The following is an 18,212-nucleotide window of genomic DNA, read 5'->3' as shown; positions in this document are numbered from 1 at the left end:
TCCTCCTGGGGTGAGGCTTTCCAGGCTGCACTTGAACTGTCTGATGGAATTGCTCCCAATTCTGCTGTTTCCTGTATTAAGAGTGGTTCAGAAGTTCAAATGTTGGTTTTGTTTCCCCAGTGCAGCTGTGGTGGATGGACAAGAGTGTGAGGGATAGAGCAGCACTGGGATGGGGATACACAGATATCCAATGGGATCTGGATTAATGTGCCCAAAGTAAAGTCAGTTCTGTACTTCATGCCCTTTGCTTTCCCAGGGGGCTTTCCCCCCAAGCTTTCAGCCCTCATGTTCCATCCATGTTCCATCCACTGCTGGAGTTTGGCTTCTTTCAGCAGCACCATTTTGCTTTTTGAGATTCAGGAATTGGTTTCTGAGGACCTGGCAATTCCCTGGGCACTCAGAATGGATACAGCAGTTCCATTAGAGACCTGCTCTGCCTAATAAATTCACTTTATTGTAAATGCCAGCTGCCCTTGTCCCCTGGGAGCTCCATCCCTGTGGAGGGGGTGGCAGAGCTGCTTGGAAGCAGATGGGCTCAGGGCTGCCTTTTTTGTGTGGTTCCCCTTCTCCTTTTGCCTTTCTTCCACCACATTCCTGCTTTTCTGCTTTGAAGGATTAATCCAGGATTGTCCTGCTCTGCCCAAGCCTGGGTTAGTCTGGCCAGACCCATTGCAGGTGCCTGCTCAGGTGAGAAGCCCAGCCAGATCCAAGGTCATTAAACCAGCAGTGACTGCTGCCAGTCACTGACTGGAGCTTTAATGGATTAAAAAATAGATGGATAAGGAAAACTGACTAGAAAGAAGACAGGAACAAAGAGAATATTTATGCAAAGTTAGTTTTACTGCAGTTGCTGAATTTGATAAATTTCAGCTTGTCTGTGGTCCTTCAAAGCTGGGCTTGGCAGCAGGAGAAAAGCAATGGCACGTGTGAGAGAAATCCAGGACTTCTGCTTTATTGCACTGACAGAACCAAATTGTTCAATCTGTTGCCTCATCTGTTTCTTGCCATAGCTGAGAGCTGTAAAGGTCAGGCCGTGGCAGCACAAGGAATTTAATGGTTCCCAGGCTGCCCCTCACAGTGTTCCCAGCTGGCTCCTGCCCCTCTCCCATTGATCCTCCAGCTCCTGCCTATTTTGGGAACACAGGCAGAGCTTTGGGCAGAGCAAGGTGAGATGCTCAGGATGGGCAGTGCTTGGCTCAGCTCTGACTTCCTGTGCTGCTCTCCCAAGGCTCAGGTGGGAATAATCCTCATTCTCCTCAGGAATGGCTGCTGGGTCACATTTATTGTGGATAAATGTGGATAAAGGAGGTAGTGAATGATGCAAATAAATCCGTCAAAAACTGCTGTGGGAAACCTTTTCTCTTCCAGTCTGGTCTTCAGTGTGCTGGGCAATGTAATGTCTGAAAAATTCTGTATGTATAGATAAATACAGGCAAAGTGCTTTGGCATCCTCCTGAGCCTTCCTCAGTGGATCCTCTGGTTCTCCAGCTCCTCCATCTCCATTTTCCCATGGTTTAATACATGTTAAATGGTGGAGCTCCCATGGACATTAATGGCACGCTCTGGGCAGTATCTGACAAGAGATAGACAGAAATCAAAGGCAGTTCTTACTCCCTTCCTGTCTTCTGTTAGCAGTCTTGCTTCCCAACAACCCTGCACCTTTGCAGGAGCCAGGCTGGTGCTTTACATCCCATTAACTCTGAAGGGATCTCCACCAGAATCCCAGAAAGGTTTCCTAGATGGTCCCTAAATGGTCTTTAGGGTCCTTTCCAACCCACACCACTCTGGGATTCTGTAACACTTGCCCCTAAACACTTCTTGGCTTTTTTTGGGGTTTCTGAGATGAGCTCCCTGCTCTTTTGGCTCCTGTAACAAGATAAGAAGCACAAATGCCTTTTGGTGAATTTTCCTGGCTAAAGCTCCTGGTTTGGCGAATATTTTAATTAAATCTTCCCTGCTCAGCATTCTAAATTTTCTCTGCTATTGCTATTCATGGAGAAGTATTGCCATGACTTGTTCTTCATTTCTGCAAATCTTGCTAAGTTATGCAAGTCACTGTTTGACTTCACAGAAGATCTTTGTTTCATGTTTCAACACTTGGAATGCTGCTGAACTTTGCGTGTTTTCTCTCTTTGTTAAAAAGAGGGGAGAGAGGGCACATTGCTACGTGCAGTAAATGATATTTTTATACAACCTGCATTTATTCATCTGCCTGATCCTGCAGAATTCCATTGAATTGTGCTTCCCATCCCTCCAGGTGCCATCCTGGGCAGATCAGAGACACAGGAGTGCATCTACTACAACGCTAACTGGGAGAAGGACAAAACCAACCGCAGTGGGATCGAGCCCTGCTATGGTGATAAAGATAAAAGGAGACACTGCTTTGCCACATGGAAGAATATTTCTGGATCAATTGAAATCGTGAAGCAAGGCTGCTGGCTGGATGACATCAATTGTTATGACAGGTGAGTTTTCCTAGGAATTTCTGAAATTGATTTGTCACTGTAAACTCTTTGGCCTCTCCGTAATTTCTGCGTCATCCCTCCACAACCAGTGAGTCTGGGAGTAATTATCTTATTTTCAGATGCTCACTTGTATTTAGGGACCAGATTCCATGTGAGTGCATTGTCTTGTTTGCAGAATAACGTGTTTTACCTTCTTGAATGAACCCAGGTATTTCATTTATTCTTTTTTAGTCCATTAATAATAGATTCTGTAGTGCCTTGTTATTGCCAAACAGTGCAAATATAATTATTGCAACCAGGATGCAAAATTCTCTCGTTGATTTTTCCAAAGTCTTTAGAGTTGGAAAGTCAGCACTTTATGTCTGCAATTTACCAGATCATGGAAGTATTTTGGCAGTTTATTAATAAGCTCAATGGCAGCTCTAAGAATATTCTAAATTTCCAGTTATTTTGTTGATAACAGATGGTCCAGAAAGAACCCACAAGCAGTAACAGCAGGACTTGGGGTTTGTTAGATGCTGACTGAATAAAGGTCATGACTCTCTTAAGCAATGGTGTTGCAGTTTTTTAAATACTCTACTGGGTTTTATTGGCCCAAAACATTTATTATTTGGGAAGGCAGAGAATTAAGAAATAGATCCACAGTGGATCATCATTGAGAAGTATTGAGGAATTATTTCAGCAATTTTTACAGAAGTCTTCCTTTGTATTTCTTTGAAGTTGAATTTTTAGAAGAAAGCCTTGCATTCCTTTCTCCCAAATCAAGTTGTCCCCCAGCCCAGGCTGTTTTCTGCTTTAATAACAGTTTAAAGCTCAATTCCACAATTTAAAAAAAATTATAAAATAATTAGATTAAATTCTCCCTTGAGCAAAGAAAAGAAATTGGAAGAAGAAATGAAACGCAGGAAGGACAGCAAGGAAGGAGTTGGAAACTGAGTAAGTCCTCATTAAGTGACTTGTGCTAATCACAGGCAGTGCTCTGTTTGTCCAGAGCAGCCCAAATCTTATCTCTGGAGCGTGGGGTGCTCTGGCTGCTCTGGGAGCTGTGGGGGTGACTCCAAACAGCAGCAGATTCAGGACATCAAAGAGCAGATGTTCCCTGGAAGTCACAGGACAGGGTGACAGCCAGAGCTGGCTCTAGGGAATAACCCCAAGTTTTGAAGATGAGCCCAAAACTTCCTTGACAATCTTCAGCTGTGTTTAAAATCTTGCAATATTTCTTCAGCCTTTTCCAGTTCTGCTGTCAGGTTGGCTCCTGGTTGCTGCTTTTTCTTTCCTGATGGGAATAGTTTCAGCTTATTTGTTAGCAGAATATTAGTGAAAAAAGCCATTCCTGCAGTTCATTCAGGGAATAAAATAAGCCCTGTTCCTGAGCATAATGTAGGCAGAGGAGATTGTAGAAGCTTTATAATTTCTTTCTACAAGTACAATAAAGTTTAAAAATTCTCCTTCTCACTTACCTCCAGCCTTGTTTGATCTCTTGCTTGTCCCGTTTAAATCTAGGTTGTGAACTGTTCCTCAGTCCAGCAGTGATTTTCTTTATCTTTGTCTTAAAAATGACAAAAATGTGTTTCTGCTTTAATAAAACTTCATTGCAATATAAAATATCCAAATTTAATTTATTAGGTTTAGCTGTTATTTTGGTCACCGTCAATTTAACAAAGTTCACCTTGGAAATTTGAAAGCTGGGCACATATTTTCTCCTGAACAAAGACAACCCAGCTCGAGATGAATGAACTTTTCCCCTTCTTTCCTGCAGGAATGACTGCATAGAGAAGAAGGACAGCCCTGAGGTGTTTTTCTGTTGCTGTGAGGGCAACATGTGCAACGAGCGCTTCTTCTACTTCCCGGAGATGGAGGTCACGCAGCGTAAGTTCCTCCTGACAGCAATGTTCCACATCCTGCCTTTTCAGCAGCTCACACTTTCCCAAAAGTCCTGCCTTTCCTGCCACAGGCTTCTGGTGGAGCTCTGTGCAGTGCCACTTCATTTATTCCACTTGGAAAGGTGCTTTCCTGTAAAATCAATAAGAGGTACTGCAACTCTTTCCAAGGGTGGGAAGGAAGGATAATCTGAAATAATTGCCTGGTTTATGATATGGAAGTTACTGTCAAATCTTACCTTAATGACATGGTAAGATCCTCCAAGGGTGTAAAGTTTTGGGCCGAAAGCCTTCTCATCCCTGTATCCCTGTGCCAGCCTGGGGATGCTCCTTTTCTTCAAAAAAGAAGAAAAGCAACAGAAAAGGTTCTTTTTCTTTCTTCTCTTTATCCCACCTGGACCGTTTGAACTTCTCTGTAAATGGACACAGTCACCTCTAAAAAGGGGAGAAGAATTTCCTCCCAGATCACAGGATCCTTGTGGGTTCTTCCACTCAGCATATTCTGTGGTTCTGAAAGACAATCAAATTAGGCAGACTTAACAAATAATTATTTTAAAAAACAACAGCTGAAAGGCGATTTGATTTTTCTTGCCTATCTTCTTCCAGTCAGGAATCTGCTGGAAAACCAAGGGATGTTAATAACTGAGCTGAAACCAGCAAATGTCTCATGTACCAAATAGCCAGAGGAAGTTGTTGATGAAATGAAAGAATATTTTCTGCAAGATTAAAATAGCCTTTGTTGACCCAGGAGATATTGTTGTCATTTTTGTCAGTGATGCTGCTAAGGCAATAATTGACATTCTTTCCTCTCCTGAGCCCTCTCTTGCCCCAGGGGGCTGTGGCTGCCTTGGAAGCAGCTCCTGCTTCTGCAGAGCCTTTTCTGAGGTCGTGTGGAAATGTCTTCACCTGGAGAACTCCTTCCAGCCAGGCACAGAAGTGCTGGAGGTTGTCGCCAAATCTCTGTATTGATTGGTTTTAGTTCATTAGGTGATGAATTCTTGCAGTCCCCTGGGAGTACATCCCCCACCCCTGCCCCCTGCAGCTCGGTGGGGGCTGGAGGCCCAGAATTCCACTGTGCTGAGGTGGCTCTGGGATCTGAGCTATTCCCCTGCTTTCCAAAGTGCTGCCTTTTTACCAGGTGTTAGTTTGTGCTGGCTAATCAGGTACTGGGAGCCTGCTGTGATGATGGCAGCAGCTGTTAGAAAATCAGGCTGCTGCACATTTCAAACACTGCCTGGTTTTGTTCCTTAAAAGCTGTGTCTTTTTTCTTTTCCCTTCAGCAACTTCCAATCCTGTTACACCGAAGCCACCTCTGTTCAACACCTTGCTCTACTCCTTGGTGCCTATCATGGGAATTGCAGTGATCGTGCTCTTCTCCTTCTGGATGTACAGACATCACAAGCTGGCCTATCCTCCCGTGCTTGTTCCCACCCAGGTGAGCCCCTGCTGCAGGATTTGGGGTTTTGTAAGGGCCAAACCATTCCTGAAGGGGATCTGTCTCATGGCTGGTCTCTTTGTTCCCCTCCTGATTTCCAGGTCCTAACGCTTGCTCTCCCCTAAAGCAGAGAATTAAGCTTTACTTAAACAGCCTTATTAATTATTCTTTGATGAATAGATGAGCAACTACTTCATGTTTTTATGCATCTCTTTGTTTGGGAGAAGAAAAACTGAGCACAGAGGGCAAAGACACAGTGAAGGCACGGTGAGCTGTAATGCTTAGCTGAAACAAAAAAAGAATTGCCAATTCATCTTGGCCATTTGAGGGGTTCAGAAAATAGCAGCTAAGAGAGGATGAGCTGTTTTTAAGGAAGCCTGGAACTGGGATACAGGTATAGGGAATGTTAAGAAAATCTTCACAGCTCAGCTCATGCATTGTGATTCCTGCCATCTTTTTCCTCTTGTTTATGTATTTTCTGTTTTGGCCTGAAAGGTTTCAGTTTTAGGGGTGTTTGTGTTTTATGTCAGGAGGATGAGGCTGTGGGCTCCACACCTGAGTGTAACCACTGTGCACCCAGACAAACCTTCTGGGGCTCTTGTGTGTGGAATTCCTGCTGTTGGGAGGCTCCAGCTGATCCTGGAGCTGTAATTAGTGCTACTACTGGAATTCCTCTTCCTTCAGTTATGTCTGGAGATCCAGCTGAGATTAGGAGGCTTTTATGGAAAGAGTTAAAGCAGGAAATTCTAGAGAACAAAGCAGAAAAGGTGAAGAAAATGTGGTTGTGGAAATGAAGAGAAAAATGATTTGGATTTTTGCAGTAGGAATTAACTTGAGCTTCTAACTCAGTGCAGTGACCAGAATACACAACCTGTCCTACAGTGGTTATTTATGATAAAAATGAAAACTCTTGTTATTTTGGGTAGGATTGCCAAGGATTGATCTCTGTGTGCTCCAGCTCCTGGGATATTTCCAGTGCTGCTGCTTGACAGGAGGGTGCTGCAGGAAGCAGCATTGCCTGGGGTTGATAGCTCAAGTGTTTTGGTTTCAGTTTCTCAGTAATAGATAAGAGGAATTTGGGGAGAGGCAGTGGCCATATGTTGTTGCCAAATGAAAAGAACATAATTTAGAGGAAAAAAGTCTGTTTGCTGTCCTTGCAGAGAGGATTGCAGCTCCTCAGACTCCCTGCAATCTGTCAGCATAATTAGTTCATCCAGCTCCCATTTTATGGATTTGGGACTTTACATCAACCCAGTGGTCTTTGCTGGGAGATGAAATTCATAACTGCTAATTGTGGGGATAATTCCAGCGTGGGATTGACTTCCTAAAGAAATAAAGTCATGGATAAAGCCATGGAAAAGCAAGGGAATGTTAAACACGTGTGGGGTATCAAGGACTTGGATTCTGTTTCTCCTTCCTTTCGCTGCAGTTTTTTCCTTGCATGGATTGTGTTTGGGGCAGGATTGACATCTGAATTTTTAATAAATAGGATAATCAGCTGTTGTGTTTATGCTCAGATTGTATCTTTGGGATAAATGTACCTTGGTGCTTGTGGGGCAACAACATTTTCCTATCTTGTGGTGAACAGGCATTAAGGCTCATGTGGAAAGTCAGGAAAAGCCACTTGTGCCTGAAAAACTACCCAGAATTATTATGTAAATCCAATGTATAAACACTCTCCCTTATGCAGCAGAGCAGTGGTTCCCACTTGAAATTTAATTACAGCTGCTTGGAACAGGAGACAGGGGAAGCAGGAAGGGAGGGAAAGAATTGGGAACTTTATAACCACGAATAAACTCTGAAATATTGGTGCAATTAATCTGTTAATAGTATATTTAATAATTGGAGCATGAGTGGAGTTTGTAGGCAAATGGATTTGGTTTAATTCTTTGTGTAGCAGTGGTAGAATGGACAGGTCGGATGTGCAGCAGGAAAAAAGAGATTGCTCCATGTGACATCCAGATAAAAGTTATCCCTTTTTCCTTGCTTTATTCCCAGAAGCAATGGGAATACTGAGCTGGTACCAAACTTCCAGGAAAAAATGAAAGGATGGATGAGGAATAAGCAAAAGATAAAAATGAAGAAAAATAAGCAAACGATAAAAATGAAGAATGAGAAATGGTGAAAGAATTTGGTGATAAGTAAAAGATTAGAGAGCAAAGGGAAAGAAATAGTTTGGATTATTTAAACAGTTAAAAAAACTAGAAATACATTGTAAGAAATGTTTGAACCTGTAAAGAGACATAAAGGACAATTAGTCTTGGCTTGTTTGTGCTGCTCGCTGTGCTTCACTGCTGTGTGGGGAAGTATCCAGTGAAAGCTGTCAAATTCCATCAAATCTGTCACTTTCTGTGCTCTCCAGTGAGTTATTAACAAATCCATGTTTGCTGAATGCATCTGTGTGTATGGAAAACACTTAGGAGCTGTTCTGTCTCCTTACTTCTATTTGCTTTAGCACACATAAATCCATCATCTGATCAAATCCATCCAAAGAATCAGATTTGTAGTTTAAATATTTGAATGTGTGCATTTTTCTGCAGAAAGAGGTGCTGGGACCTGGTTCCTTTCCACGGGGGGACACTGGGTCTGGAGTGAGGTGTGATCAGGTTCCTCCCCAAACATTCCCAATAAATCTGCAGTGAGGCTGACAGGGAGCTGCTCTGTTGTGCTCCCTGGCTCCAGACAAGCCTTGAGCTGCTGCCAGAGCTGTCAGTGCAGGCTCCAAGGAGCTCTTCCCACCCTGGCAGCTGATGGGTGCCACTGTCACCCTCCCACAGAGCTGCCACCAGCCCCCTGGGCAGGGAATCATTCACCTCTTGGACTTCCCTGGGTGCCCAGCTTGGCAGGGTTTCACTGCATCACCGTTGCTCTTTTGGCTTTGGGTTGATTTTCAAGTAATAATTGTGTTAGGCTTGAGAAAAGGCTTTGCAGATTCACTTCTTGTCTTGGTGACCTGTTTTGGGGATTTCTTCTGAAATGGTTGAACTCTCTGGGGTCAGAGATGCATCAGGGTTTGAATTTCTGACCGCAGGAATTCCTAAATCTACCTGAAGCACTTGAAATTTCTGGGGTGATCTTTCCACCCTGGGAGATTCCCAGTTTCCTGCTGAAGAATGAAGAACTAAATCAGCTGTTCAGGTTTTTTCCCATTTTGGTCTTCCAAAAGCCACATATTTTTTTTCTTGTTGTTGTTACAGATATTTTAGTAGAAACATCTCAACAGTAGAAAAATGCAAGGGAGAGGTGGTTTTTTTTCAAGGATTGAATCCAAACCTGGGAAGATTAATGGCTACTTGAAAAACACACCTAGGGAGAAGCCAGGTGCTTATAGAAAATGGGAAAAGAGATTGGAAAGTGACTGCAAATCAGGAGCCCTGAACGTGCAGTGGGTGAGGAGCTTGAAACTGGATCCTCTCTTTTTCTTAACAGACTCCACGGGCTGGTACAAGTCAAAATCTGTAACAGAGGGAAGAATTTGGATGAAAACACCCAAAAGCCAAGTGCAGCTTGTACAGATCAGAAAATGGTTGTGGGTAGCCCAAATTTTGGGGAAAACCCACACTGCTTAGGGTTTTATTGGTCTAATTGGTTCCAAATATTGTAATAGAGCCATTAGAGTTGGTTTTCAGGCAGCATAAACAGCAGTGAGTGTGTTTATGTACATTTGTGTGGGTGATGGGTTCTGAGGGGGGTTAACTGCTCCCAGTTTTTGTTTACCAGAGGTAATTCCTGACAGAAATATCAGATTTGCATTTCCTTTGTAGCCTGATACCCTTTAACTGCTGCCTCTTGGATTTCTGCTGGGAGCCTGAGGTGATGCTCTGTGGGCTGCAGGGGAGGACACTGGTTTATAATCCAGAGGTGTTAATGACCATAAATACATCCCTGTAATGTTTCCATGTGTGTGGAATTTATCAGAGTTTTTGAGAAGCTGATCCCTCGAGGGAGGAGTGAGAGGTTTGGGACAGGGCTCATTCCTCAGAGCTTCATTTTTGCAGTTTCTCATTATGGTCAGAGCACAAAGGTTGAATTCATACATTTTTCTGCTTATTGCTGAGGAATTTCCATAATTCTCCAGAGCTGCAGAACTTTAATAATGAATGGGCCTGGGAAGAAAAAAAAGGTTTTCAGCCCCTTGGGGTGGGTTTTGCTCTGCTCTGGAGCTCTGCCCTGACCAATGGTGGAGGAGATTCTGGTGGATGCCAGTGCTCCAAGTTCTGTTACAGGTTTATGGAATGAATCCTCCTGGATTAGTTCTTGGTGTTAATCTGGTATGAATTATTTGGAGAGAGGGAAGTGTGTGCTCAGCAGTCTCCAGGCACAGGGAAAGGCTTCTCTTGGCTCCAGAGCATCCTGAGGGTGTGAAGGCAGAGGGGCAGAAGGTGATGGCAGCTGGAGACAGGGGCTTGAATTCCCTCCCTTCCAACATCCGTCCCATTATAAAGGACAAAGGAGATGGCTCAGGTGAAAGAGTCACAGAATTCTGGAATAGTTTGGGTTGGTTGGAAACTCAAAACTCATCCCATCCATGGGCAGGGACACCTTCCACTGCCTCAGGGACACTTCCACTACCCTGGGCTGCTCCAAGGCTCATCCAGGCTGGCCTGGGACACTGCCAGGGATCCAGGGGCAGCCCCAGCTTCTCTGGGAGCGCTGTGCCAGGGCCTGCAGTCCAAAGTGCAGGAGGAGGAACAGCGGCATCTCCTCTGAGGTTGTTCAGCAAGAGGGATGAAAGCAGCACAAACAGGGGGTCACTGAAATCCTGGGCCGTGGCTTTCTGCTGGGTTTTGTTCCACACTGTGAACTCCTGCTGGGATTGTTTGGAGGAATCTTCAATACTGGGATTTATCAGGATCTGCTGGGTGCAGAGAGTTGGAGTTCCCCTCTCTTTGTGGATGTGTTCATCAGGCCCGGTTCCGTTCACTGATCAGGCCCGGTGCAGTTCACTGATCGGGCCCGGTTCCGTTCACTGATCAGGTTCGGTTCTGTTCACTGATCGGGCTCGGTTCCGTTCACTGATCAGCCCCGGTGCCGTTCACTGATCGGGTTCGGTGCCGTTCACTGATCGGGCTCGGTTCCGTTCACTGATCGGGCCCGGTTCCGTTCACTGATCGGGCCCGGTTCCGTTCACTGATCGGGTTCGGTGCCGTTCACTGATCGGGCCCGGTTCCGTTCACTGATCGGGTTCGGTGCCGTTCACTGATCGGGCTCGGTTCCGTTCACTGATCGGGCCCGGTTCCGTTCACTGATCGGGCCCGGTTCCGTTCACTGATCAGGTTCGGTTCTGTTCACTGATCGGGCTCGGTTCCGTTCACTGATCGGGCTCGGTTCCGTTCACTGATCGGGCTCGGTTCCGTTCACTGATCGGGCCCGGTTCCGTTCACTGATCGGGCCCGGTTCCGTTCACTGATCAGGTTCGGTTCTGTTCACTGATCGGGCTCGGTTCCGTTCACTGATCGGGCTCGGTTCCGTTCACTGATCGGGCTCGGTTCCGTTCACTGATCGGGCTCGGTTCCGTTCACTGATCGGGTTCGGTGCCGTTCACTGATCAGGCCCGGTTCCGTTCACGGATCGGGTTCGGTTCCGTTCACTGATCAGGCCCGGTTCCGTTCACGGATCGGGTTCGGTTCCGTTCACTGATCGGGTTCGGTTCCGTTCACTGATCGGGTTCGGTTCCGTTCACTGATCAGGCCCGGTTCCGTTCACTGATCGGGTTCGGTGCCGTTCACTGATCAGGTTCGGTTCCGTTCACGGATCAGGCCGGGTGCCGTTCACTGATCAGGTTCGGTTCCGTTCACTGATCAGGCTCGGTGCCATTCACTGATCAGGCCCGGTGCCGATCACGGATCCGGTTCGGTTCCAGCCGGGCCATTGGCGGTTCCGTGCCCAGGGCCGGGATTTCCCTGGTGCGGCGCTGCCCCCTGGCGGGCAGCGGGAGCGCTGCAGGGGCTGGGTTCTCATCCCGGCCTCTGGAATTTCACCTTTGGAAGTTCCACGTGTCTCTGCTGGTTGCAGTAACACGGCTCTATACACCTGCAATGGGCGTTTCCCAATGTAATTAGAAAATAATTTTGTCAGTTTTCTGTAGAATAATCTTGTTTTCCTCAATTTCCTTTACTAACAACACTGGATTTCTTTGTTGTTTTGAATGATTTGTTTCTGGTGTGGGAAAGTTTTGCTGTCCCCATGAATTTTCCTGTCATTAACTCACAAATAATTGACTTTGTCTGCTCTAAGCTGTTTTTGCATCCCATTCTGGAGTAAATAGTAATTTCTCTTGCCTGTGTTTTTTCCCTCTCTGCAAGCACGCCTTTCATATAATGATTGAGGTAAGAGGATGTTTGTTCCTGGCTCTGGGGCTTTCTGGGGATGTGGGAGATGTTGTTTGCTCTGAATTGTGATTTCTCAGTGTTTTGGACCAACCATCTGTCAGCATGTGTGGTTTAAAAATGCAGTTTTAGCCTGTGGTTTGTGGATCTCCTAGAATTCCCTGGAGTTCCTGAGTGGTGGGGTCAGGATGTGCAGCCTGGGATGGATCCTGGAACACAGGGCCAGGGGGATCCATCAGCCCAGCCCAGGGAAGCAAAGGGCACATCCCACCCACCTGTGCCCTGTCCTTGGCTCTCCCTTCCCATGTCCCCCTGTGACAAACCCATTGGAGCTCTGGGGTCTCCACGTGCTGATCTGGGATTTTGTGTGCTGCAGGAACTCCCAAAAATGGATCATCTGGAGAAAAATAAAAATACTCCTTCACCATTCAGTCTCTTCATTTTTCCCACCTTTCCCAGGAAATATACTATTTATATTTATATTTATATTTACTTTGAGTTACTGGGATCCCTTAATTTACAAATTGGGTCATTCCTGCTCAGCTTTTCAATGGAATATTGAAAACATTGAGATTTGAGGTGTAATAAAAATGCTCAATTCCTGTCATCATTAAAGTTCTCTGATGAACACCTGAAATACCTTGGAAATGCAGTTTAGGAGAAAATAGAATGGTTTCAGTGTATTAAAAATGTAAATATTTGAATGTTTTCCTGACTATGTCTCTGTAAAGAGTTCCCAGAGTTCCTTGGATCTCTGTTCCGTGTTTGGCTCCTTCTCCCAGTCAGGGGTGCAGGGTCCTGCCTCTAAGGAGCTGCTGTTCATGGATTTGGGTTCCACAGTGGCTGAGCAGCTCTCTGATCTCCAGACCCATTTTTGAGGGCACCTAAGGAGCCCCATTCCTGGAAGTTCCCCTTCCTTAAGGAATATTTCCCCTATGACTCAGTCCAAGGGGAAGGGCAGGAAAGGGGAATTGGGCCCTGGAGTTTTGGACAGCTGGGAAATCTGGGAGCCCAGTTTATCCCCCTGCCACCCCTGCTGGCACTGTGGCCTTGGCACCACAGAGATGAGCCCCAAAGCCTCACAGGAATAATGGGGAACATTTCTGGAACATTAAACAATTTTCCTTGGAGCAAAGCAAGTTGGAAATATTGTCAGGGAATGTTTCTGTGTAAAATCAGTCCCTGGAGCTGCAGAGTCTGGAGTTAGATTTTAGAAAAAAAACAGAGGGGAAAAAAGAAGGAAAACTTTTCTTTCCAGTTGTGCTAACAGCAGGATTTCTGCTTCCCACGTGGAAAGGCTGTGCCAGGTGCTGGGAATGTGGTGAGGAGAGCCAGGGGTTTCTAGGAAATGGGGAATTTGGAGTATGGGAAGTGTTGTGGTCTAGTGGGGAATTAGGAAAGCACCAGGTTTGCCTGCCACTTGCACTTCCAGCTCTTGGCAGAGATGCTGGAACTGGGTTCAGCAAATCTTGGAGGTGTTTGGTTTTCCTGGTGGTTGGGGAAGAATTCAGGCACCAAGTGCTTCCAAATCCCAGCAGTTTATTGGGAGGAGGGCGTGGGAAGGAAGGGGAATCCAAACCACCAGAGCAAAGGGGGATTGGGGATTATTTCCCACAAATTTCTCTGCTTCAGACAAGGCAGGAGGTTCTGAAGTTGGACAGTTCATTAAATCAGGGTTGCCTTTGGGGGATAAATTTGAGCATCTTGTTCCCACTTCCACTTCTAACGACAACAAACTGGATTTACAAATATTTATTTAGTACAGTTTGTATTTTACAAATTGAGGGCACTGCTTTCCCTGGTGCCTGGAATATTCCAAGAGGGCTCTGGCACGGAATGAAAGGCACCAGGGGAGGGAAATCTTTGCTCTCAAACTTGGTTTTCTGTGCTCCAAATGTTGATGTCACAACTTCAAGCGCCTGTCGCTGTCACAATGACAAAAGGATTTCCTCCTTTTTGGGGACAGAGCTGCAGTGTGTCTCTAATTTGAATTTCAGATGCTGTTTATTCTTTGTCTAGTTATTAATTTGTGCAGTGAGGTTACTCTGCTCTGAATCTTTCTCTGGAACTTGTTCTTTTTAATTTATTTGTTGTTGTACAAGAAGGCAGAGAGGGGGTGTTGATTCCTGCACTGAAACGCCTCAGGACTTGCATTCTCAGCCCTTGTCTCCATTCTCCCCTTAGGGAAGGGTTCTTAACCCCACAGTTGGTCACAAAATGTGTCTTCAACCTGCACAGGACTTCATGGCTTTGGTGGAAGTGCTCAAGCATTTAATAACTCTTAATTGAGCACTCTCCTCTCTCTTGTAGAAGCAAGTCCTCTGGTGGTTTTCATTCTCTTGAAAACTGCTTTTCTCTCTGGGGAGAATAGAGGAAAAAGGGGTGTTTTGGAGGGTTTTTGAAAACTTTGGGGTTGGTTGTTGGGGTTTCTATAGAGGGACAGGCTAATCCCACCTGGAGGGAAAGAGCCAGCCCAGAAGGAAGCAGAACTTTGGCAATAAAATTGAGAATCTGCTAGTTCTGTTCAGATGATGTGATACAGCAAACCAGAAAATCCAGGGTGTGCAATAAACTGTCCCCTCCCCTTTCCCAGGAAGGGAATGGTGCCAGGCTGCAGTGTGGGATATGGGAATGGGGATGTGGGGTTAGGGGTCCATGGATTGCCCTGTGGCAGCTCTGTCTCACCTCCAGTTGTACAAATCCTGCAGGACAGGACCAGATCACACCTGCAATGTCATTCCAGCTCATTTCTGGGTGCTGGGATTTCAGGAACTCACTGGCAAAGTTGGGAGCAGGGAGATGGGGCAGGAGGGGGCTGACCCCAGGTGTGCATCTGCAGGGTTCAAAGGTCCCACACTTCAGACAAACACAGAAACCTTCAGTGCATCCAGGGGGCTCAATGCAATTCCAGCTCTTAAAAATATAACAAGTAAAGCTTGATTATCTTTGTTCCTTAATTTCTGCTGTGCTTTCCCACCTGGTTACAATATTCCTTAATTTTTGCTGAGCTTTCTTCCCACCTGATTAGACTAATCCTTGACTTCTGCCTTGCTTTCTCACCTGGTCACATTACTCCCTAATTTCTGCTGTGCTTCCCCTCTTGATTCCATTATTCATTCATTTCTGCCTTGCTTTACCACCTATTCCATAATTTCTGCTGTGCTTTCCTACCTGGTTACCATATTCCTTAATTTTTGCTGAGCTTTCTTCCCACCTGATTAGACTCATCCTTCTGCCTTGCTTTTCCACCTGGTCACATTATTCCCTAATTTCTGCTGTGCTTTCCCACCTGATTCCATAATTCCCTAATTTCTGCTGTCCTTCCCTGCTGTGCTGTCCCAGCTGTTATCCAGGTGTGTCCCATCCCTGCTGGGCAGGTCTCAGTCCCATTTCCCACCCTGTGCAGCAGGGCTGGGCTTTGTCCCTGGGTGTTTGGGACTTGCAGTGGGGTTTGGCTGGGTGATCCCAGGCTCTCCCCATCTGCAGTCCTCTGTCTGTAGTGCTCTCAGGAATGATGTGAATGAATGTCATTAATTAAAGCAGCATTAATTAATGGTCTCTCTTGATTGCAGGATCCTGGGCCTCCCCCACCATCTCCCCTGATGGGTCTGAAGCCGCTGCAGCTCCTGGAGATCAAGGCCAGGGGGAGATTTGGGTGTGTGTGGAAAGCTCAGCTGCTCAATGAATACGTTGCAGTCAAAATATTCCCCATCCAGGTGAGCAGAACTCTTGGGGCCCTGGTTTTTCCTCACATTAATGCAGCTTTTCTTGGCCCAGTAATTCTGTAAATCCAAGTGGAAATGGACTTGAGGTGTAAAAGATGCAGGAAGAGTTTAGTGATTTAAAATAAGTGTTTTACTGCAGTGAACACATGACTGAAGCATAAACCCTGTGAAGTGTGGGTTTCTAATCATCAAAATATTCAGCATCCGTGGTTTTAAGCAGCTCTAACCCACCTCTTGACCAGTTAATAATCAAATTAAGTTGTACTTAGAAGGAATGTCCTGAAATGCAGACCCTGGAGTGATTGTCCAATTAACAGTGCCTCAATGAAGTGCCATAACTCTCATTGCCCAGCAAGTGCCCTGGCAAAGCCGTGGCTTGCATTAAATGGATTGAAGAGTTTGGAGAGCACAGAGTGGTGCTGGATGCTGATACTGGGATGGGTTTTCCGTGGATTAAAGCACCCCCTGCTGCTCGAGGTGCAGGGATTTGTTCCCTCACAGTGTTCCAGGGGCTGCCTTGCACAATAAATGCTGCAGGCTCTCGTTATTTCACAAGAAGCTCCATGTATTTTCTGACAGAGCATTCCCAAACTCTGGTAGCTGTCAGAATTCAGGACATCTCTCTGGCTGTCCTGGATTGCCAGGACCCCTGCCAGGGGGCTCAGAGACCCTGGCACAGAGCCCAAGACACCTGTGGTTTTGACTATGACCCATGGGAAAAATTACCAACCTTATATGAGGATCTGCAAGCCATGAAAATATAAGTAGAATAATAATTAATTTGTCACAGGGTGAAAAATAGATTTTTTGGGGTTTTTAGAATGGGAGTTCAGGAGGCAAGATGGAGGAATCTGGGTGTGTCCAACCTTTCTCTTTCTTCTTGGCCTCCACCTTCTGCTGTGATGGTGGGACTTTTGGATTGGTTTGGAGTAGAAGCTCACTGTCTAACACGGGTGATGGGTATTTGAAAGTTATTGTAAACATTGTACACCTAGTTTTTAGTATAAAAAGATAACACTGCCCTGGGGCAGGCAGAGTGCCTGGACTGACCTGCTGGACAGACCTTGGCTGGACAGGAGAAAGAATTTTATAGTTAAGGAACAATGAACAACCTTGAAATTGAGAACTGAAGAGCTCTGAGTCCTTCTTTGAGCACCAGGCTGGGAAAAGAGACTTTGTGACACATCTGGGGGTCACTGTGAGCAGCCAGAGCCCTGAGAGGTAGCAAACTCCCCCCAGGGCAGCCCCTGGTGCCCCATGTGTTGGTGGATGACTGTTTTGTGCTGCTGTGCTTGCAGGACAAGCAGTCGTGGCAGAACGAGTACGAGATCTACAGCCTGCCCGGCATGAAGCACGACAACATCCTGCAGTTCATCGGCGCCGAGAAGCGCGGCTCCAGCATCGACGTGGACCTGTGGCTCATCACTGCCTTCCACGAGAAGGTGGGGCTGGCCTGGCAGGGCAGGGAGAGCAGCCCCACGGAGCACAGGGGGCACACACCTGCGGCTGGGGCAGTAGAGGAAGGAGATTGGAAGCAGCTTTCGCTTTGCTGCTCGCTTTTCACTGGATGTGAATTCGTTGCAGTTGGTTTTCAGACAGCTGAGAAAGTTGTCATCGGGTTTTACTGACAGGGGAGTTGTTTTAGGAGACAAACAAAAGTTGTTGCTGCCTTTTTTTGGCTTTTTAGAATATGTCTATTTTAACATCCCCAATCTAAACCTGCCTAAAATACATAACCTCCCATCTTGCAGAGATTTTTGGGGGGGTTATTTTTGGTTGATAAGAAAAAAAATGAAGTGATACAGATCGATTCTATTGTGACAGCAAAAAGAAGAAACACAAATACAATTAATTAAGAATACATTCAGTTTTATGTTGAATAATCTTGATTTCTTTGTATTTGTTCAGAGTGTGTTGTTCACTCTGAAAATCTCTTCAGATTTGTTCAGCATGTGTGTTTCACTCTGAAACTGTGGTGCTGAATGATTTCATCTCTGTTTATTCAGAGTATTTCACTCTGAAACTGCTGTTGGTCCATAAGGAAGGACAACCAAAGATCCTAGAGATGTGAATTGCAGGAATGCAGGTTTTCCCTGGAGGAATGAGGCTGAGCTGGGTGTGTGACTGTTTTTCTGCAGGGGTCCCTGACAGATTTCCTGAAGGCCAACGTGGTGTCGTGGAACGAGCTGTGCCACATCGCCCAGACCATGGCCCGGGGCCTGGCCTACCTGCACGAGGACATCCCGGGGCTCAAGGACGGCCACAAGCCAGCCATCTCCCACAGGTACTGCCCTGGGAATGCAGGGACACGTGGCAGTCCTGCAGGCAGCCCATCACCACCTCCTGGTCCTGCAGGAATTCCTGGATCTCCCCTCCAA

At 46.0% G+C, this 18,212-nt stretch overlaps 1 protein-coding gene across 1 annotated transcript in view; it reads left to right on the top strand.

Moving 5' to 3' along the window:
- The window catches only part of ACVR2A (activin A receptor type 2A), a 52,502-nt gene that overhangs the window by 29,021 nt on the left and 5,269 nt on the right, over positions 1-18,212 (top strand). Inside the window, exons 2-7 of the mRNA XM_059852510.1 lie at positions 2,258-2,465; positions 4,225-4,334; positions 5,626-5,780; positions 15,682-15,825; positions 17,133-17,276; positions 17,973-18,118. Of these exons, the coding sequence (XP_059708493.1) occupies positions 2,258-2,465; positions 4,225-4,334; positions 5,626-5,780; positions 15,682-15,825; positions 17,133-17,276; positions 17,973-18,118 (907 nt within the window). The remainder of the gene's footprint in view (positions 1-2,257; positions 2,466-4,224; positions 4,335-5,625; positions 5,781-15,681; positions 15,826-17,132; positions 17,277-17,972; positions 18,119-18,212) is intronic.

This window comes from Haemorhous mexicanus, chromosome 8 (genome assembly GCF_027477595.1).
Source record: "Haemorhous mexicanus isolate bHaeMex1 chromosome 8, bHaeMex1.pri, whole genome shotgun sequence".
In the NCBI taxonomy this organism is placed as follows: domain Eukaryota; kingdom Metazoa; phylum Chordata; class Aves; order Passeriformes; family Fringillidae; genus Haemorhous; species Haemorhous mexicanus.
The sequence above is the reverse complement of the archived record's forward strand: the minus strand, read 5'-3'. Positions and strand labels throughout refer to the sequence as shown.